Below are 22,500 nucleotides of genomic sequence, written 5' to 3'. Positions count from 1 at the left end.
GGTGGTGGTGTGGGAGCTGCAGCAGGAGAGGCGAGGCCGGCCAGAGCGGGTGAGCCTGTCCTGGGAGCACCGAGGCCAGAGCGTGACCTCCGTGGTGTGGGACTGCAGCAGCCTGAGGGTGTTCATAGGAGACTCTGTGGGGAAGGTGTCCTTCCTCAGAGCCGCCTCCTCCAAGATGGGCAAGGTGAGAACTCTACTCTACTCCACTACTAATGATGTGGTTATGGACGGGAACCCCTTTTGGTGTTTTAAGCATTATGTTATACTTTAGTTATTTGAAAATAGCAGATCTACGAGAAAAAGTACGATAGAAAAATTGTGAAAATGTCCTTGACATGAAATAGGTTGAGAACCACTGACACAGAAACAGTCATGATTTAGAAGAATCATCCTCGGGTCTAAATTGGATTAAGCTAATAATAATAATAATAATAATAATAATAAAACTTTATTTGTATAGCACCTTTCATGACATGAAATGCAGCTCAAAGTGCTTTACAGAACAATGGCGAATAAAAAAGAAAAGCAAGGCAACGACATTAAAAAACAAGCAGTAATGCAATACAGTGAGGACATGAATAACAAAAAATAAAAGATCAATTAAAAGCAATGTTGTAGAAGTGGGTCTTGAGCTGAGCTTTAAAAATGTCTACAGAGGCTGCCTGTCGAAGGTACAGTGGGAGCTTGTTCCATGCCGACGGCCCGTAGAAGCAAAAAGCTGCTTCCCCGTATTTTTTTTGTTGTCATTTTTTTAGGCAAAGCGAGCAGGCCAGCAGTGGAAGACCTTAGGGGGGGCGGTTTGGGACATATTTAGGCAGGCAGTCATGTAGGAAGGTGCGAGACCATTGAGAGCTTTATACACAAGTAAAATAATTTTATAATCAATCCTAATGTTTTCCATTTGATTTGATTGACGTGTGTGTATCCCCCCCCCCAGGGCTCAGCGTTCGTCATGTTTCCCGTCCAGACCGTCACCACGGTCGACTCCCGCGTCGTCCAGCTGGGATACCACGACGGGCGACTCCTGGTGTCCTCGCTGAGCCGCTGCTACCTGTGTGACACCGACAAGTAGGACACACCTCTCTATAGGACACTGCTACCTCTGTGACACCGACAAGTAGGACACACCTATCTATAGGACACTGCTACCTGTGTGACACCGACAAGTAGGACACACCTATCTATAGGACACTGCTACCTCTGTGACACCGACAAGTAGGACACACCTATCTATAGGACACTGCTACCTGTGTGACACCGACAAGTAGGACACACCTATCTATAGGACACTGCTACCTCTGTGACACCGACAAGTAGGACACACCTATCTATAGGACACTGCTACCTCTGTGACACCGACAAGTAGGACACACCTATCTATAGGACACACCTATCTATAGGACACTGCTACCTGTGTGACACCGACAAGTAGGACACACCTATCTATAGGACACTGCTACCTCTGTGACACCGACAAGTAGGACACACCTATCTATAGGACACTGCTACCTGTGTGACACCGACAAGTAGGACACACCTATCTATAGGACACTGCTACCTCTGTGACACCGACAAGTAGGACACACCTATCTATAGGACACTGCTACCTCTGTGACACCGACAAGTAGGACACACCTATCTATTGGACACTGTTACCTCTGTGACACCGACAAGTAGGACACACCTATCTATAGGACACTGTTACCTCTAAGACACCGACAAGTAGGACACACCTATCTATAGGACACTGTTACCTCTGTGACACCGACAAGTAGGACACACCTCTCTATAGGACACTGTTACCTGTGTGACACCGACAAGTAGGACACACCTATCTATAGGACACTGTTACCTCTGTGACACCGACAAGTAGGACACACCTATCTATAGGACACTGTTACCTCTGTGACACCGACAAGTAGGACACACCTATCTATAGGACACTGTTACCTCTGTGACACCGACAAGTAGGACACACCTATCTATAGGACACTGTTACCTCTGTGACACCGACAAGTAGGACACACCTATCTATAGGACACACCTATCTATAGGACACACCTATCTATAGGACACACCTATCTATAGGACACACCTCTCTATAGGACACTGCTACCTGTGTGACACCGACAAGTAGGACACACCTATCTATAGGACACTGCTACCTGTGTGACACCGACAAGTAGGACACACCTCTCTATAGGACACTGCTACCTGTGTGACACCGACAAGTAGGACACACCTATCTATAGGACACTGTTACCTCTGTGACACCGACAAGTAGGACACACCTATCTATAGGACACTGCTACCTCTGTGACACCGACAAGTAGGACACACCTATCTATTGGACACTGTTACCTCTGTGACACCGACAAGTAGGACACACCTATCTATAGGACACTGTTACCTCTAAGACACCGACAAGTAGGACACACCTATCTATAGGACACTGTTACCTCTGTGACACCGACAAGTAGGACACACCTCTCTATAGGACACTGTTACCTGTGTGACACCGACAAGTAGGACACACCTATCTATAGGACACTGTTACCTCTGTGACACCGACAAGTAGGACACACCTATCTATAGGACACTGTTACCTCTGTGACACCGACAAGTAGGACACACCTATCTATAGGACACTGTTACCTCTGTGACACCGACAAGTAGGACACACCTATCTATAGGACACTGTTACCTCTGTGACACCGACAAGTAGGACACACCTATCTATAGGACACACCTATCTATAGGACACACCTATCTATAGGACACACCTATCTATAGGACACACCTCTCTATAGGACACTGCTACCTGTGTGACACCGACAAGTAGGACACACCTATCTATAGGACACTGCTACCTGTGTGACACCGACAAGTAGGACACACCTCTCTATAGGACACTGCTACCTGTGTGACACCGACAAGTAGGACACACCTATCTATAGGACACTGTTACCTCTGTGACACCGACAAGTAGGACACACCTATCTATAGGACACTGCTACCTCTGTGACACCGACAAGTAGGACACACCTATCTATAGGACACTGTTACCTCTGTGACACCGACAAGTAGGACACACCTATCTATAGGACACTGTTACCTCTGTGACACCGACAAGTAGGACACACCTATCTATAGGACACTGTTACCTGTGTGACACCGACAAGTAGGACACACCTCTCTATAGGACACTGCTACCTGTGTGACACCGACAAGTAGGACACACCTATCTATAGGACACTGCTACCTGTGTGACACCGACAAGTAGGACACACCTCTCTATAGGACACTGCTACCTGTGTGACACCGACAAGTAGGACACACCTATCTATAGGACACTGTTACCTCTGTGACACCGACAAGTAGGACACACCTATCTATAGGACACTGCTACCTCTGTGACACCGACAAGTAGGACACACCTATCTATAGGACACTGTTACCTCTGTGACACCGACAAGTAGGACACACCTATCTATAGGACACTGTTACCTCTGTGACACCGACAAGTAGGACACACCTATCTATAGGACACTGTTACCTCTGTGACACCGACAAGTAGGACACACCTCTCTATAGGACACTGCTACCTGTGTGACACCGACAAGTAGGACACACCTATCTATAGGACACTGCTACCTGTGTGACACCGACAAGTAGGACACACCTATCTATAGGACACTGCTACCTGTGTGACACTAATACAGTAGCCTCGGAAACCCAGAAGTTTTTTATTTCCATGGAAAGAAAAAAAGTCTGGGTCCGAGTCCACTTCAATTCGGCATAGAGTAGCGCAAACGTCGATCACTCCCTGCTGATTTCTGATCGTCTGCACCTTTGTTAAATTGACGCAGATGCGCACACACGTACACAACAGACACACACTCCTCTCTCTCTCTCTCTGTCGCTCTAATTAATTAGTCTCATGTCGCGCAGCTGCGTCTAGATTCTCCCGGCGGATCCTGCCGGGAGCTGCCTCTGCCATAGAAAGCATAGGTGGACCCCAGGCTACTAATACAGAAACATGGGGTTTTCCAGAAAACTGTAATGATTTAGAAGACATTTGGTAGAATCTGGTCTCAGGTCTCAAATAATAATAATAATAATACAACTTTATTTGTATAGCACCTTTCATAACATGAAAAGCAGCTCAAAGTGCTTTACAGAGCAATGGAGAAAAAAGAAAAGAAAAGCAAGGCAACGACATTAAAAAACAAGCAGTAATGCAATACAGTGAGGACATGAATAACAAAGAATAAAAGATCAATTAAAAGCAATGTTGTAGAAGTGGGTCTTGAGCTGTGCTTTAAAAATGTCTCCAGAGGCTGCCTGACGAAGGTACAGTGGGAGCTTGTTCCATGCCGTCGGCCCCTAGAAGCAAAAAGCTGCTTGTCCGTATATAATGAGTCAAGTAAGTTTTTTTTCCCCACGTCTTCCAGGGAGAAGTTCTGGCGCGTGGGCAACAAGGAGAGAGACGGCGAATACGGAGCGTGCTTCTTCCCGCAGAGCCGTGGGGGAGGTGGTGGTGGGGGGGGTGGGGGTCCCCTGGGCCTGGCGGGGGGCCCACAGCCCCCCCCTCCCCTCCTCTACTGCGCCCGGCCGGGGTCCCGTGTCTGGGAGGCGTCGTTCAGCGGAGAGGTCCTCAGTACGCACCAGTTCAAACAGCTTCTGGCCTCCCCCCCCCTGCCCATCATCACCTACAGGTTATTAACCCCTTCATCACCTACAGGTTATTAACCCCTTCATCACCTACAGGTTATCCTCCGTTCATTTTCCTCATAGACATTTCAAAAGGTATTTATTTAAAGACGGTTACGCCGCGGACAAAGCCAACTCGAGTCGTGATAACTCATGACAACAAACGCAATTTGTTGGGCCGAACAAATAATTAGAAAGAAGAAAAAAAACACTTTTTGTTGTTTTTCTTCTTTGTAATTATTTGTTTGGTCCAAAATATAATTTATTGTTTGTTATCACGACTCGAGTTGGCTTTGTCTGCGGCGTAACCGTCTTTAAATAAATACCTTTTGAAATGTCTATGGGGGGAAATGCATTGGGATTCATTTCCTGGGCCTGGCGTCGTCATGAAAGGGGGTGGGACTGCGACGCTCTATTACAACCAGTTACAACCAGTTTCAACCAGTTACATGATGCTCAGCGATGCGATACAAACTCAAATGTTTTACGATCGTCGGGATGCACGACAGCTCACCGTGGACAGCGCTCCGTCGCTCCGACCTTTAGAGATGCAGCGCCTTGGAAATCCTTATCCTAAAGTTATAAAGCGTCGCAGTCCCTCCCCCTTTCAGAACAACGAGTGGCCCAGGAAATGGTTCTCCATTCATTTTCACCATAGGCGATTCCTAAATTATTTATTTAACATATTCTGTTAATTATTTGTTTGGCCCAAAACATTGTGTTCATTGTCATGATTTGTCACGATCCGAGTTGGCTTTGTCCGCGGCGTAACCGTCTTTAAATAAACAATTTAGGAATCGCCTTGTTGTGATATCAGGATGACTGAACCCAAAATGCAGAGTCACGACAGTATGTTCAAATATAAAGGTATTTATTAAAGCAATGAGGCAGCTGACAAACAAAGACTAGCTTCAAGCTCAGGAAAACCCAAAAATGTCCAAAGGGGAGAAAATGCCAAAACTGAAAAAATACGAATGCAAAATACAAAGTCCAAAAAATCAAACCTCAGAGGAGCACACGGAACCAGGAACACACAGGGGACATCGACAACATCAAACTATGAACTGACAACAGTGATTTGAAATGAGTCCAGTTATGTAGTGAGCAGGTAAATTGTCAAAGTGTTCACAGGTGGGTTGACGAGGGAGTTGGAGACAGGTGAGTGCAGGGACTGAGTGAGTGGAAGGGAAAATGGGAGTGGCCAGGGCTGACATGGTCTGTGGAGAGACAGATCCAGAACACGCCTATGGTGAAAATGAATGGAGAACCATTTCCTGGGCCACTGAAAGGGGGAGGTACTGCGACGTTCTATAACGGAGGCTCAACGGAGCCTCTCTCTCTCTCTCTCTCTCTCTCTTGTCTCAGCCGTTCCTCACGGAGAGATTGGCGACTCGGGGAGCGTTTGGGCGCACCATAGAAATGATTGGTAGTCCCACAGATTCAATTTCAGGCGCATTTCACAGTTAAATCTGGCACGGCGACACAATTGGAAGGTATACGTAGATTTCATAGGTATTTATGAAATATTGACAAAGAGTAAAACTAATGATATTTTCTCTATGATTTTATAGTTAGTTTTGTAAGAGTTTCAGTTTTGGTGATTTTAAAAGAAAATCCTCTTTTTTTTTTTTTTTTTCCCACTCCTACAGAAGTGAACCACGATACAATCCAGCCCAGAAGAACTCCCAGTCCATCGCCTTTCCAAAACTACTATACATGGGGTCAGTAAAACCATGTTTAATTAAGTTTAAACGTCTCTACATGGGGTCAGTAAAACCATGTTTAATTAAGTTTAAACGTCTCTACATGGGGTCAGTAAAACCATGTTTAATTAAGTTTAAACGTCTCTACATGGGGTCAGTAAAACCATGTTTAATTAAGTTTAAACGTCTCTACATGGGGTCAGTAAAACCATGTTTAATTAAGTTTAAACGTCTCTACATGGGGTCAGTAAAACCATGTTTAATTAAGTTTAAACGTCTCTACATGGGGTCAGTAAAACCATGTTTAATTAAGTTTAAACGTCTCTACATGGGGTCAGTAAAACCATGTTTAATTACGTTTAAACGTCTCTACATGGGGTCAGTAAAACCATGTTTAATTAAGTTTAAACGTCTCTACATGGGGTCAGTAAAACCATGTTTAATTAAGTTTAAACGTCTCTACATGGGGTCAGTAAAACCATGTTTAATTAAGTTTAAACGTCTCTACATGGGGTCAGTAAAACCATGTTTAATTAAGTTTAAACGTCTCTACATGGGGTCAGTAAAACCATGTTTAATTAAGTTTAAACGTCTCTACATGGGGTCAGTAAAACCATGTTTAATTAAGTTTAAACGTCTCTACATGGGGTAAGTAAAACCATGTTTAATTAAGTTTAAACGTCTCTACATGGGGTCAGTAAAACCATGTTTAATTAAGTTTAAACGTCTCTACATGGGGTCAGTAAAACCATGTTTAATTAAGTTTAAACGTCTCTACATGGGGTCAGTAAAACCATGTTTAATTAAGTTTAAACGTCTCTACATGGGGTCAGTAAAACCATGTTTAATTAAGTTTAAACGTCTCTACATGGGGTCAGTAAAACCATGTTTAATTAAGTTTAAACGTCTCTACATGGGGTAAGTAAAACCATGTTTAATTAAGTTTAAACGTCTCTACATGGGGTCAGTAAAACCATGTTTAATTAAGTTTAAACGTCTCTACATGGGGTCAGTAAAACCATGTTTAATTAAGTTTAAACGTCTCTACATGGGGTCAGTAAAACCATGTTTAATTAAGTTTAAACTGAAAACGTGTTTTATTTAAGATTACACTTAAAACTAAAAACATGTTTTAGAAGTTTTGATTATCTTAAGTCAATCAACTCTATTATTACTATTAATATTATTACTATTAACATAGTATAGTTTTTTAACATAGTATAAATGGTAAATGGTGCATTTATATAGCGCTTTACATATTGTGCATTACATACACACATACACACACACACGCACACACACACACACACACACACACACACACCAAACAAGCAAGGCACCAACCTGCACATCAGGAGCAATCAGAGGTTCAGAGAGTCTTGCTCAAGGACACTTCCACACTAACTCTGGGGGGGGAGCCCACGGGGATCGAACCGAGAACCTTTACGGTTACCATCCGGCCACTCGACCGCTGAGTCACCGCCACCCCATAGTATAGACGAGTTGTGTCTTCTTGTGTTTCAGAGAACAACACCTGCTGACCTGGAGCCACTCGGCCATCTACATCCTGACCCCGGGCAGTGGTCAGGTTCTCCTCTGGTCACAGATCTCAGGTACGTTCTGACCTCTGACCTCACAGTGACCTCACAGTGACCTTTGACCCCGGGCACTGGTCAGGTCCTGCTGTGGTCACAGATCTCGCGTACAGAGATCGTGTATCTGTGTGCTGATTGCCAATTGGTCGGTTCTCGGTGTATCTGTGTGCTAAATTGGTCGTTTCTCCCTTCAGACGTGGTGGAGGTGGCGGCCTATCGCAGCGAGCTGTTCTGTCTCCATGGCGACGGGCGCCTGTCTCACCTCTCGCTGCTGTCTGTGGAGCGCTGTGTGGAGAGACTGCTGAGGAGAGACAGATACAGCCTGGCTGCTGCTGTCTGCTGCCTGTTCCCCCACGCTGTCACTGCCCCAAGGGTGAGTTACCACGCTGTCACTGCCCCTAGGGTGAGTTACCCCGCTGTCACTGCCCCTAGGGTGAGTTACCACGCTGTCACTGCCCCGAGGGTGAGTTACCACGCTGTCACTGCCCCGAGGGTGAGTTACCACGCTGTCACTGCCCCGAGGGTGAGTTACCACGCTGTCACTGCCCCGAGGGTGAGTTACCACGCTGTCACTGCCCCGAGGGTGAGTTACCACGCTGTCACTGCCCCCAGGGTGAGTTACCACGCTGTCACTGCCCCGAGGGTGAGTTACCCCGCTGTCACTGCCCCTAGGGTGAGTTACCACGCTGTCACTGCCCCGAGGGTGAGTTACCACGCTGTCACTGCCCCGAGGGTGAGTTACCACGCTGTCACTGCCCCCAGGGTGAGTTACCACGCTGTCACTGCCCCGAGGGTGAGTTACCACGCTGTCACTGCCCCGAGGGTGAGTTATTCTGCCTGTTCCCCCACGCTGTGACTGCCCCGAGGGTAAGTTACCACGCTGTGACTGCCCCGAGGGTGAGTTACCACGCTGTGACTGCCCCGAGGGTGAGTTACCACGCTGTGACTGCCCCGAGGGTGAGTTACCACGCTGTGACTGCCCCGAGGGTGAGTTACCACGCTGTCACTGCCCCTAGGGTTAGTTACCACGCTGTGACTGCCCCGAGGGTGAGTTACCACGCTGTCACTGCCCCCAGGGTGAGTTATCACGCTGTCACTGCCCCGAGGGTGAGTTACCACGCTGTCACTGCCCCCAGGGTGAGTTACCACGCTGTCACTGCCCCGAGGGTGAGTTACCACGATGTCACTGCCCCTAGGGTGAGTTACCACGCTGTGACTGCCCCGAGGGTGAGTTACCACGCTGTGACTGCCCCGAGGGTGAGTTACCACGCTGTGACTGCCCCGAGGGTGAGTTACCACGCTGTGACTGCCCCGAGGGTGAGTTACCACGCTGTGACTGCCCCGAGGGTGAGTTACCACGCTGTGACTGCCCCGAGGGTGAGTTACCACGCTGTCACTGCCCCCAGGGTGAGTTATCACGCTGCCACTGCCCCTAGGGTGAGTTACCACGCTGTGACTGCCCCGAGGGTGAGTTACCACGCTGTCACTGCCCCCAGGGTGAGTTATCACGCTGTCACTGCCCCGAGGGTGAGTTACCACGCTGTCACTGCCCCCAGGGTGAGTTACCACGCTGTCACTGCCCCGAGGGTGAGTTACCACGATGTCACTGCCCCTAGGGTGAGTTACCACGCTGTGACTGCCCCGAGGGTGAGTTACCACGCTGTGACTGCCCCGAGGGTGAGTTACCACGCTGTGACTGCCCCGAGGGTGAGTTACCACACTGTGACTGCCCCGAGGGTGAGTTACCCCGCTGTGACTGCCCCGAGGGTGAGTTACCACGCTGTCACTGCCCCGAGTGTGAGTTACCACGCTGTCACTGCCCCAAGGGTGAGTTTCCACGCTGTCACTGCCCCGAGGGTGAGTTACCACGCTGTCACTGCCCCGAGGGTGAGTTACCCCGCTGTCACTGCCCCGAGGGTGAGTTACCACGCTGTCACTGCCCCGAGGGTGAGTTACCACACTGTGACTGCCCCGAGGGTGAGTTGACACACTGTCACTGCCCCGAGGGTGAGTTACCACACTGTGACTGCCCCGAGGGTGAGTTGACACACTGTCACTGCCCCTAGGGTGAGTTACCACACTGTGACTGCCCTCAACGCCCCCTGGTGGTGTAATATAGGGGCTTGTAGCCGGAGCCCCTCCGGGCCCCTCAACACCCCTGGTGGTGTAATAGTCGCCTGGCTACGCGTCACCGTCTGTCTTTCGTTTGTTTCTCAGGCCAGGAAGTCGGTCCCCGTGGACCGGCTGGACTTCCTGCGCTCCCAGCTCAGTGCCACCGCCCACCCGCACCTGATTGGCCAGCTAGATGAGGTCATCGCCAGACTGGAGCCGCTGGACTCCGCCTCCAGCAGCCGCAGGAGCAGCATCAGCTCGCACGTAGGTTTGACCTTTTAGTTAACACTTTGACCTCTGACCTTTAGTTAACAAGATTGCCCGGGGTTATTTAATCCATTAAATCAGAGCGCTCAGCGATTTATATCAGCGGAGCACATTTAGCGACGGACCGGATGTTATCCCGGATGTAGCTGAAGTAGCTAAATGTAGCCAAAACACTCTAGAGGTGATCGACAACAACGGGAGGTATGATTAATTCTAACGCGACTAGCGACGGGTCCGCGGGGGGATCTTTGCTTAAAATTAGACGTTGTGATTTAGATCAAGAGTTATTAACGTGTCGGCTAAACAGGGGGGGACATTTTCGATGGCGTCCCACTGTCGGGCAACATCGAATGTTGCACGACAGACGCTCCCAACTTGTGGAGCAACGCTCCCAGCCTGTGGAGCGATGCGATCGGTTTTCAATCTCCGTCCTGTTAATCAATCTCTGTCCTGAGCGCTGGTCGTTACTAATTGATAGGGCAGAGAACTCCGTCTTTTCCGCTCAGGTTGTTAACAAATGGGCAGTGTTGATTTCGTCGACTAAAACTGTGACGAAATTTTTTCCCTTTTTTCACTGACGGAAACTAAATGAAAACTAAGCTATGACGACTAAAATTAAGACTAAATTATACCGACAATTTCGTCAACAAATGAAAACTAGACTAAAATGTTAGTCATATATATGAGTCATTTTACACTTGGTTTGACTGCTGAAAATATCAGATCTACAAGCTGCTTCAAGCTGTGATATCTTTAATCCTGGTGGCCAGGAGAGCTTCAACGTCCTGGACTGCGGGATCTACCGGGTCATCAGCCGCAGAGGCAGCCAATCGGACGAGGACGGCGGCTCCCTCGTCAACCAATCGGTGTCGGAGGAGGAGCGGCTGAGAGACTTCGGCTTCGGACTGGAAGACGAGCAGCAGCTGGACGCAGGTACGACCGACCCGCTAGCCCAGTGTCTCCCTCTGGTGGGGGAGCGAGGTATAACAGCTGCCCAGTGTCTCCCTCTGGTGGGGGAGCGAGGTATAACAGCTGCTCAGTGTCTCCCTCTAGTGGGGGAGCGAGGTATAACAGCTGCTCAGTGTCTCCCTCTGGTGGGGGAGCGAGGTATAACAGCTGCCCAGTGTCTCCCTCTGGTGGGGGAGTGAGGTATAACAGCTGCTCAGTGTCTCCCTCTGGTGGGGGAGTGAGGTATAACAGCTGCTCAGTGTCTCCCTCTGGTGGGGGAGCGAGGTATAACAGCTGCTCAGTGTCTCCCTCTAGGTGGGGGAGCGAGGTATAACAGCTGCTCAGTGTCTCCCTCTGGTGGGGGAGCGAGGTATAACAGCTGCTCAGTGTCTCCCTCTGGTTGCAGACGCAATGAGCGATTACTATGTAACCCAGGCAGAACTGTGACACCACCCGCCCACCACCAGAGGGCACAGCTGTATCACACGGTGGTGTGTGTGTGTGTGTGTGTGTGTGTGTGTGTGTGTGTGTGTGTGTGTGTGTGTGTGTGTGTGTGTGTGTGTGTGTGTGTGTGTGTCCATCAGAGGGTGTGGTCAGTGAGCGGTCAGACTCAGCTCAGTTCCTGTCCTTCCGTTCCAAACCTCCACGCATCGCCCTGCAGGCCGTCAGAGACAGGTGAGACCCTAAAATACCCTGGACACGCCCCTAGAACACCCTGGACACACCCCTAGAACACCCTGAACACGCCCCTAGAACACCCTAGACACGCCCCTAGAACACCCTGAACACGCCCCTAGAACACCCTGGACACACCCCTAAAACACCCTGGACACGCCCCTAAAACACCCTGAACACGCCCCTAGAACACCTTGGACACACCCCTAAAACACCCTGGACACGCCCCTAAAACACCCTGGACAACACTCCACACCTCCCAGACTCTTCTCTAAAACACCCTGGACAACGCTCCACACGTCCCAGACTCTTCTCCCTTCTCTAAAACACCCTGGACAACGCTCCACACGTCCCAGACTCTTCTCCCTTCTCTAAAACACCCTGGACAACGCTCCACACATCCTAGACTCTTCTCTAAGACACCCTGCACAACGCTCCACACGTCCCAGACTCTTCTCCCTTCCCTAAAACACCCTGGACAACGCTCCACACGTCCCAGACTCTTCTCCCTTCTCTAAAACACCCTGGACAACGCTCCACACGTCCCAGACTCTTCTCCCTTCTCTAAAACACCCTGGACAACGCTACACACGTCCCAGACTCTTCTCCCTTCTCTAAAACACCCTGGACAACGCTCCACACGTCAGACTATTCTCCCTTCTCTAAAACACCCTGGACAATGCTCCACACGTCCCAGACTCTTCTCTAAAACACCCTGGACAATGCTCCACACGTCCCAGACTCTTCTCTAAAACACCCTGGACAACGCTCCACACGTCCCAGACTCTTCTCCCTTCTCTAAAACACCCTGGACAACGCTCCACACGTCCCAGACTCTTCTCCCTTCTCTAAAACACCCTGGACAACGCTCCACGTGTCCCAGACTCTTCTCCCTTCTCTAAAACACCCTGGACAACGCCCCTAAAACACCCTGGACAACGCTCCACACGTCCCAGACTATTCTCCCTTCTCTAAAACACCCTGGACAACGCTCCACACGTCCCAGACTCTTCTCCCTTTTCTAAAACACCCTGGACAACGTTCCACACGTCCCAGACTCTTCTCCCTTCCCTAAAACACGCTGGACAACGCTCCACGCGTCCCAGAATCTTCTCCCTCCTCTAAAACACCCTGGACAACGCTCCACACGTCCCAGACTCTTCTCCCTTCTCTAAAACACCCTGGACAACGCTCCACACGTCCCAGACTCTTCTCCCTTCTCTAAAACACCCTGGACAACGCTCCACACGTCCCAGACTCTTCTTCTCCCTTCTCTAAAACACCCTGGACAACGCTCCACACGTCCCAGACTCTTCTTCTCCCTTCTCTAAAACACCCTGGACAATGCTCCATTTGGGTACAGGTCCGTCAAATGTGACCCGTGAAGACCTCTAGTTTGTTGTTGTTGTGTTTCAGTTCTTCTACACCTGTAGTTTGACCTTTGACCTGTAGTTTGATGTTTCAGTGTTTCTAGCTTTGTGAAGAAGACCACGGAGAGGATGAACAGTCTGCAGATGAACTCTGAACTCTGGCAGCGACCTCCTGACCCCAGGGAGGGAGTCGAAGGGTTAAACATCTCTACACTGTCCTCTGAGGATGATCTGAAACAGTGAGTATCCTAATCTGAAGAATATTACCTAATAATAATAATTCATATGATAATAATAAGCCTCACTCCCAATCTTCCGCCGTAGTCTGAAAACCCACCTCTTTAGACTCCACCATGGCCCGTAGCACTTGCCCTAGCATAGCCCCTTAGATAGCACTTCATGTAGACTTACTGTAGATAGTATTTTAGACAGACTTATAGCTTGTTACGTAGACAGCACTAGAATTGCATTTTATGTAGTCATAGCACTTTATAGTACACATGTATATTGTATAATATATAATATAGTATAGTATGTATAGTTCTTAGTTTATACATGATAACTACTTTTTATATATGTGATGTATGACATGCTTTTGTTTTTGCTTAATGTAAGTCGCTCTGGATCAAGAGCGTCTGCTAAATGCCTAAAATGTAAATTGTAATAATAATAATAACTTGAACTGCACTCTGTCGACTGCTACGAACTTTCAAATCTCAGCCTCCTTGTGAAATATTGGTTAAGTTATTAGGTCTATGTGTTGCGTACCTAGTCATTGGAGGTAAAAAAAACATTGAAGTATGGTAAAAGCTTCTATCTATAAAATAAATACAGTCCCATGTTGAGAGTGACGTAATGAAGATGTGTACCAATGCCAGGGTATAAAAACATACAGTACAACTGTGTCATTGGTTGAGCACCACTGACACAGAAACATGAGGTTTTTCAGAAAACCGTTAGAAGACATTTTATTGAATGTGGTCTCGGGTCTAAACCGCTTCGTTGCTTTCCAGAGATTTTGCTGACCAGCTGACCAACGCACACGCTGACCTGCAGGAGCTGCGCACGGCCACGGAGAGAGCCATGTGAGTACAGCGCGCGCGAGCGCGCACACACACACACACACACACACACACACACACACACACTAAACATTTAAATGAGCTTTTATGTTAGATGTTGATTTTTTTTTAGCTCCCAGATCCAGGACCCCCTGGTGCTGTTAGAGCCCGCCCACCTGGCAGAGACTCTGCTGGAGTGGCTGGAACATCTGGAGCAGGTTCTGGGAGGTCCTGAACATCTGGAGCATGTTCTGGGAGGCCCTGAACATCTGGAGCAGGTTCTGGGAGGTCCTGAACATCTGGAGCAGGTTCTGGGAGGTCCTGAACATCTGGAGCATGTTCTGGGAGGTCCTGAACATCTGGAGCATGTTCTGGGAGGCCCTGAACATCTGGAGCAGGTTCTGGGAGGCCCTGAACATCTGGAGCAGGTTCTGGGAGGTCCTGAACATCTGGAGGAGACCTGGGCCAGAGGAGGACGTCCACAGAGCTTCTCAGGACCTCCACGGAACGCGTCGGAACATCCCGAGGCCTTCCCGCAGCTTCCACAGACCTCAGAACATCCAGAGGCCTACTCGCAGCTTCCTCAGACCTCAGAACATCCCGAGGCCTTCTCGCAGCTTCCACAGACCTCAGAACATCCAGAGGCCTTCTCGCAGCTTCCACAGACCTCAGAACATCCAGAGGCCTCAGAAGTTCCTCAGAGCTTCTCAGGACCTCCGCGGAACGCGTCGGAACATCCCGAGGTCTTCTCGGAGCCTCGGCAGGCCTTCTCAGAAGCACCGGGACATCCACAGACCTTCTCGGAGCAACAGCCGCCCCAGCCCTGCTTTGACCCAGAAGAACCGGAGCAGGAGGTGGTGGAGGAGGAGTTGGAGGAGGTGGAGGAGGGAGGGCTGGTGGACCGGAGTGAGAGAGGTCAGGATGTGGAGGTGGTCTCCTCTAGGCCCCTCCCCTCTGAGGAGGTGAGGCCCCTCCCCTCTGAGGAGGAGGAGGAGCTGAGGGTGGTCTCCCCCAGGCCCCTCCCCTCTGACCTCCTGGATGACCTAACCCAGCTGGCCACTCTCTACCTGGAGTTGAGGACCTTCGGAGGTCAGGAGCTGTTCACCAAGGAAGGTAAACTCCCCCCCCCCCTCCTGACCTATAACCCCCTGACCTATAAGAGTGGTTCCCCCTCAGAATCAGATTAAAACTTTATTGTCACATCACATTACAAGTAACATGGGTGAAATTCTTGTTTGTGCAGGCTCATCATTGCAGTTAAAAGAAGAAAGTGCATAGTACATGACTAATCTACATGGTACAATATGTATAAAATTATTAAATAAAGTGATGTAGCCTATGTGTATATATATAAAGTAGTCTCTACTAAAAGGAGACCAATCCGTTCAGTCTGTGCGGCGTCACCAGTCCTAGCTCTTGTTCAGCAGTCTAATTGTTGACAAGTAGAAACTGTTCCAGAGTCTGGTGGTGCTGCTCTTGATGCTCATGTAAGTAAGTAAGTAAAGCTCATTTATAGAGCACCTTTCACAGACAATTACAGTCACAAAGTGCTTTAACAACAATAACATTAAAACAAGTCAATAGTCAATAAAACAAGTTAAGAACTAAATCACTAATAAAGTAGTAAGACAAAATAGAAAAAGTAGAGTAAAAATAAAGCAATCAACATTTAACCAGGCCGGCTATAGAGCGTCGCAGTCCCGCCCCCTCGAGAGACCCGGAAAAGAAATAACCGTTCATTTTCCTCTATAGGCATTTCTTAAAGTATTTATTTAAAGACTGTTACGCCGCGGACAAAGCCAATTCGGATCGTGACAAATCATGACAATGAACACAATATTTTGGGCCGATCAAATCATTAGAAAGAAGAAAATAAAGGCAGGAGACAACACTATTTGTTTTGTTTTTCTTCTTATAAATTATTTGATCGGCCCAAAACATTGTGTTCATTGTCATGATTTGTCACGATCCGAGTTGGTTTTGTCCACGGCGTAACCGTCTTTAAATAAATACTTAAAGAAATGCTTATGGGAAAAATGCATTGGGATTTATTTCCTGGGCCACTCGTTGTTCTGAAAGGGGGAGGGACTGCGACGCTCTATAGAAAGGCCTGTTTAAAAAGGTGAGTTTTCAACAGTCCTTTGAAAATGTCCACAGAATCCACAGTTCTTAGGTGGAGTGGAAGCACATTCCATAACCTAGGGGCAAAACCTGCAAAGGCTCGATGTAGCGTTTGCCCGGCCATGGGCGAGGAAGTGGTTTGAACAGGCTATGGCTGGAGGGGGTGATGGATGATGTCCCTGATGATGTTTTCAGCCTTTATAGCCACACGACGTCTCTGGTGTATTTCCTGTAGTGGGGGAAGCTCCCCTCCCACGATGCGCTACTTCTGTTCGCACCGCTCTCTGCAGTGTTTTCCGTTCTGCAGCGGTGCAGTTCCCGAGTTCACCAGGCAGTGGTGCTGCTCGTCAGAACACTCGTTGGTGCTCTTGACACCAATAACCCCCTGACCTATAACGTAGAATTAACCTTTTTAAATTTATTTTGTGTTTTTGGGGCTCCCATATGTGTTTTCTATCCCCACAAATAACCAATTTTGAACAATCAGGCGTTCATATCATACAGTGTTGTGTTCGTCGACTAAAACTAAGACGAAAAATGTTCGTCATTTTACACTTGGTTGCATGCTGAAAATAGCCGATCTACAAGCTCACTTGTGAGCTTGTAGATCGGCTATTTTCAGCAAGTGTAAAATAAGTCATTATGACGGCAACAAGGCCCGCAAAAATACATTTTAGTCGACTAAATCACCTGTAGATTTAGTCGACTAAAATCTTATGACATTTAGTCGACTAAAACTAGACTAACACTAGTACATTCCAGGTGACTAAAATGTGACTAAGACTAAGTGAAAACTATTCAGGAGACTATGACTAAAACTAAAATAGAAATTTGCTGCCAAAAACAACACTGATATCATATCAGGTGCTTTAATGGAAATGTCTCTCGGGAACAGCTCAACTGATTTTGTCCTCATCGTGATGTCCTCAATGTCACCCTACTTTGCATAGGAATTATGCAAAGTCCTCTTCTTCAGTCTTCAGTTCCAAATGTGCATTTCTACTTTGTTTACAATGTCCGCCATTGTTTATTTTCCAAGCTGGCATGGAATGGAAACAAGCCTGGTTTTATCTAGCATCAGTATTATAATGACTCAAATATTAAATAATCTGCGTATCAGCACCCCCACCACCTCAGGACATTGTGGTACTGCAGCTAAAACTGCTTTCAAAATCCAGAAAGAAATTACTGGTTATATCAGAGTGGTGATTGAGGCTCAAAAAATTAGAAATAACTAGAGGGACAAAGACAATATGATATTAAATTTTACCATAGACAAAGACAATATGATATTAAATATTAACATAGACAAAGACAATATGATATTAAATATTAACATAGACAAAGACAATATGATATTAAATATTACCATAGACAAAGACAATATGATATTAAATTCTACCATAGACAAAGACAATATGATATTAAATTTTACCATAGACATAGACAATATGATATTAAATATTAACATAGACAAAGACAATATGATATTAAATATTAATATAGACAATATGATATTAAATATTAACATAGACAAAGACAATATGATATTAAATATTAACATAGACAAAGACAATATGATATTAAATTTTACCATAGACATAGACAATATGATATTCAATTCTACCATAGACAAAGACAATATGATATTAAATATTAATATAGACAAAGACAATATGATATTAAATATTACCATAGACAAAGACAATATGATATTAAATATTAACATAGACAAAGACAATATGATATTAAATATTAATATAGACAAAGACAATATGATATTAAATATTACCATAGACAAAGACAATATGATATTAAATTTTACCATAGACATAGACAATATGATATTAAATATTAACATAGACAAAGACAATATGATATTAAATATTAACATAGACATAGACAATATTATATTAAATATTAATATAGACAAAGACAATATGATATTAAATATTAACATAGACATAGACAATATGATATTAAATATTACCATAGACAAAGACAATATGATATTAAATATTAACATAGACAAAGACAATATGATATTAAATATTAACATAGACAAATACAATATGATATTAAATATTAACATTGACGTAGACAATCTGATATTAAATATTAACATCGACGTAGACAATATGATATTAAATATTAACATCGACGTAGACAATATGATATTAAATATTAACATCGACATAGACAATATGATATTAAATATTAACATAGACAAAGACAATATGATATTAAATATTAACATAGACATAGACAATATGATATTAAATATTAACATAGACAAATACAATATGATATTAAATATTAACATAGACGTAGACAATATAATATTAAATATTAACATAGACATAGACAATATGATATTAAATATTAACATAGACAAATACAATATGATATTAAATATTAACATTGACGTAGACAATATGATATTAAATATTAACATCGACGTAGACAATATGATATTAAATATTAACATTGACGTAGACAATATGATATTAAATATTAACATTGACGTAGACAATATGATATTAAATATTAACATCGACGTAGACAATATGATATTAAATATTAACATCGACGTAGACAATATGATATTAAATATTAACATCGACGTAGACAATATGATATTAAATATTAACATTGACGTAGACAATATGATATTAAATATTAACATCAACGTAGACAATATGATATTAAATATTAAAAACAGTTTTGTTTTCCAGGTGCGGGGGCAGTGGGCGCGGCCAGCTTCCTGCGCAGGTACTTCTTCCTGCTGGACCAGGAGCGTGTGAAGAGGCTGAGTGTGATGTGCTTCCTGGAGCAGCCCGGACTGCACGCCTCCTTCCTGTCGGCCATGATGGGTCTGTCTGTCTGTCTGTCTGTTTGTCTGTCTGTCTGTCTGTCTGTCTGTCTGTCTGTCTGTCTGACATGTGTCTGTCTGTCTGTCTGTCTGTCTGACATATAAACACATATACATATTGTGGCAGGTCTGTGACCAATGAGCAGGCGGAACAGGGGATTGCAGCAGTTTCAAACTTTTTATTTGTTTAGTAGCAAATCATACAGCAGGCAGGAGAAACCCGACATAGGTTCTGGACAAATTATATTCCATACAGTATTTGTTTCACAGGCGTCTTCCACAGCCTGGAGAAGGATGAGAACAGAAGGTTAGATTTCAACTCAGGTTTGTACAGTCTCTGATAGATCGCTCCTCACTGGAGGGCTTTGGTTTTTAATAAACGATAAGAGGTGACGGCGATGCCTTGCTTCGTGACGTCATCGGTCTTTATCTTTAACTGTAGCGGGTCTTCTCCCATAGCGGGGGTTCAGCTCCGAGAGAGCACAAGCCGTTCAGCCGATCCGGCGTATATAATGAGCGCCTGTTTGCTAGACAGGACTCAATGCAATGTCTCAGAATTATAGGTTTCTTCCCGACCTTATTATTTGTAGTTTCCGCTTCTTCGTCGTTGTGGCAGGGCTGCCCCCCTCCCGCAGCGCGATACGTGGAACTGGAACTCCTGTTCCTATATTTTATTCATACAGTCCGATAGTCTCTGTCCCTCGGACATTTCCTGGACCGTTCCTAAAAGCCTGTGGTGAGAGGAGAGTGACAGTTAAGACATGCAGGGTTATACACATGAAGGGGTGTTTGGTGGAAGTGTGTGTGTCTTCATACCCCCCGACGGTATATGCTGTGCGTGCCTCCGTGAGTGTGTGTGAACCAGCCGCTGTCAGACGCAGACTGAATCTTCCTTTTTATATGAGGGGTGTGGCCGCTTGCTGATTTGGGTGTGGTCGTTCCATCATCTCAATCTGGCGGAGGAGGAGATTCGGCACGTAGACATTCCTTACTACGCGGCCGAGGGCGGGCCTAACGGTCCGAGGCGTCTTCTGTCTGACAGCGTGTCTGGTTGCCCTGGCAACGCACTTACCATTGCGGGGTGTCGCTAGCGAGACCCCACAATATGAACATATAAAGGTATCAACATATACATATAAAGTCCACTGCGCTGTCACTGTCCGTGTTATTTTGTGTGTGTGTGTGTGTGTGTGTGTGTAGAGCGGTAAGGAGGTCAAGGTGATAAACAGTGTGTGTGTGTGTGTGGGGGTGTTCTAGAGCTGACAGACCACAGTAAGGTCGTCGAGGTCATAAATAAAGGAGATCTTCAGAAGTCTCTGCGCTTCCTGAGAGACATGCAGCCTACCTCCTTACCTCCTACCTCCTTACCTAGAGAAATGCAGCCCACAGGAGGCGCTGCAACCCTCCTCGCTCACCTCCACAGGTACCTCCTATCTCCTACCTCCTTACCCCCTACCTCCTTGTCTTACCTCCTATCTCCTTGTCCTACCTCCTTACCTCCTAGCTCCTGGCTTACCTCCTTACCTCCTACCTCCTTGTCCTACCTCCTTACCTCCTACCTCCTTGTCCTACCTCCTATGTCCTTGTCCTACCTCCTTACCTCCTACCTCCTGGCTTACCTCCTACCTCCTTGTCTTACCTCCTTACCTCCTATCTCCTTCTCTTACCTCCTTACCTCCTACCTCCTTACCGCCTACCTCCTATCTCCTTGTCCTACCTCCTTACCTCCTACCTCCTATCTCCTTGTCCTACCTCCTTACCTCATATCTCCTTGTCCTACCTCCTTACCGCCTACCTCATATCTCCTTGTCCTACCTCCTCACCTCCTACCTCCTTGTCCTACCTCCTTACCGCCTACCTCATATCTCCTTGTCCTACCTCCTATACCTCCTTATCTCTAGGGTTCCTTCAGTCACCCTCTCCTCTGACCGGCTGTGTTCACAGTAAGGTTCCTTTAGTCACCCTCTCCTCTGACCGGCTGTGTTCACAGTAAGGTTCCTTTAGTCACCCTCTCCTCTGACCGGCTGTGTTCACAGTAAGGTTCCTTTAGTCACCCTCTCCTCTGACCGGCTGTGTTCACAGTAAGGTTCCTTTAGTCACCCTCTCCTCTGACCGGCTGTGTTCACAGTAAGGTTCCTTTAGTCACCCTCTCCTCTGACCGGCTGTGTTCACAGTGAGGTTCCTTTAGTCACCCTCTCCTCTGACCGGCTGTGTTCACAGTAAGGTTCCTTCAGTCACCCTCTCCTCTGACCAGCTGTGTTCACAGTAAGGTTCCTTTAGTCACCCTCTCCTCTGACCGGCTGTGTTCACAGTAAGGTTCCTTTAGTCACCCTCTCCTCTGACCGGCTGTGTTCACAGTAAGGTTCCTTTAGTCACCCTCTCCTCTGACCAGCTGTGTTCACAGTAAGGTTCCTTCAGTCACCCTCTCCTCTGACCAGCTGTGTTCACAGTAAGGTTCCTTTAGTCACCCTCTCCTCTGACCGGCTGTGTTCACAGTAAGGTTCCTTCAGTCACCCTCTCCTCTGACCGGCTGTGTTCACAGTAAGGTTCCTTCAGTCACCCTCTCCTCTGACCAGCTGTGTTCACAGTAAGGTTCCTTCAGTCACCCTCTCCTCTGACCAGCTGTGTTCACAGTAAGGTTCCTTTAGTCACCCTCTCCTCTGACCGGCTGTGTTCACAGTAAGGTTCCTTCAGTCACCCTCTCCTCTGACCGGCTGTGTTCACAGTAAGGTTCCTTCAGTCACCCTCTCCTCTGACCAGCTGTGTTCACAGTAAGGTTCCTTTAGTCACCCTCTCCTCTGACCAGCTGTGTTCACAGTAAGGTTCCTTTAGTCACCCTCTCCTCTGACCAGCTGTGTTCGCAGTAAGGTTCCTTCAGTCACCCTCTCCTCTGACCAGCTGTGTTCACAGTAAGGTTCCTTCAGTCACCCTCTCCTCTGACCAGCTGTGTTCACAGTAAGGTTCCTTTAGTCACCCTCTCCTCTGACCAGCTGTGTTCACAGTAAGGTTCCTTTAGTCACCCTCTCCTCTGACCAGCTGTGTTCACAGTAAGGTTCCTTTAGT

At 46.7% G+C, this 22,500-nt stretch overlaps 2 protein-coding genes across 3 annotated transcripts in view; both read left to right on the top strand.

The window, feature by feature from the left end:
- LOC310863616 (general transcription factor IIH subunit 1-like) overlaps window positions 1-22,500 on the top strand; it is a 143,636-nt gene that overhangs the window by 35,630 nt on the left and 85,506 nt on the right. The gene's annotated exons all lie outside the window — the stretch shown is intronic.
- Window positions 1-22,500, top strand: part of hps5 (HPS5 biogenesis of lysosomal organelles complex 2 subunit 2) — a 39,176-nt gene that overhangs the window by 9,679 nt on the left and 6,997 nt on the right. The window contains exons 5-19 of one of the 2 annotated variants that reach the window (XM_083772078.1): window positions 1-184; window positions 938-1,068; window positions 4,455-4,718; window positions 6,363-6,434; window positions 7,941-8,004; window positions 8,094-8,118; window positions 8,206-8,384; window positions 10,229-10,387; window positions 11,161-11,323; window positions 11,923-12,013; window positions 13,479-13,622; window positions 14,397-14,468; window positions 14,578-15,557; window positions 19,301-19,438; window positions 20,695-20,860. The exon at window positions 1-184 is cut by the window's left edge and continues 9 nt beyond it. In XM_083772078.1, coding sequence (XP_083628204.1) covers window positions 1-184; window positions 938-1,068; window positions 4,455-4,718; window positions 6,363-6,434; window positions 7,941-8,004; window positions 8,094-8,118; window positions 8,206-8,384; window positions 10,229-10,387; window positions 11,161-11,323; window positions 11,923-12,013; window positions 13,479-13,622; window positions 14,397-14,468; window positions 14,578-15,557; window positions 19,301-19,438; window positions 20,695-20,860 — 2,832 coding nt within the window. Of the gene's footprint in view, window positions 185-937; window positions 1,069-4,454; window positions 4,719-6,362; window positions 6,435-7,940; window positions 8,030-8,093; window positions 8,119-8,205; window positions 8,385-10,228; window positions 10,388-11,160; window positions 11,324-11,922; window positions 12,014-13,478; window positions 13,623-14,396; window positions 14,469-14,577; window positions 15,558-19,300; window positions 19,439-20,694; window positions 20,861-22,500 lie in introns of both variants that reach the window. The other variant, XM_083772077.1, reaches the window with a different exon arrangement.

This window comes from Protomyctophum parallelum (assembly GCF_964188405.1).
Source record: "Protomyctophum parallelum genome assembly, chromosome: 8".
Classification (NCBI taxonomy): domain Eukaryota; kingdom Metazoa; phylum Chordata; class Actinopteri; order Myctophiformes; family Myctophidae; genus Protomyctophum; species Protomyctophum parallelum.
This window is presented reverse-complemented; position numbering and strand designations above follow the sequence as displayed.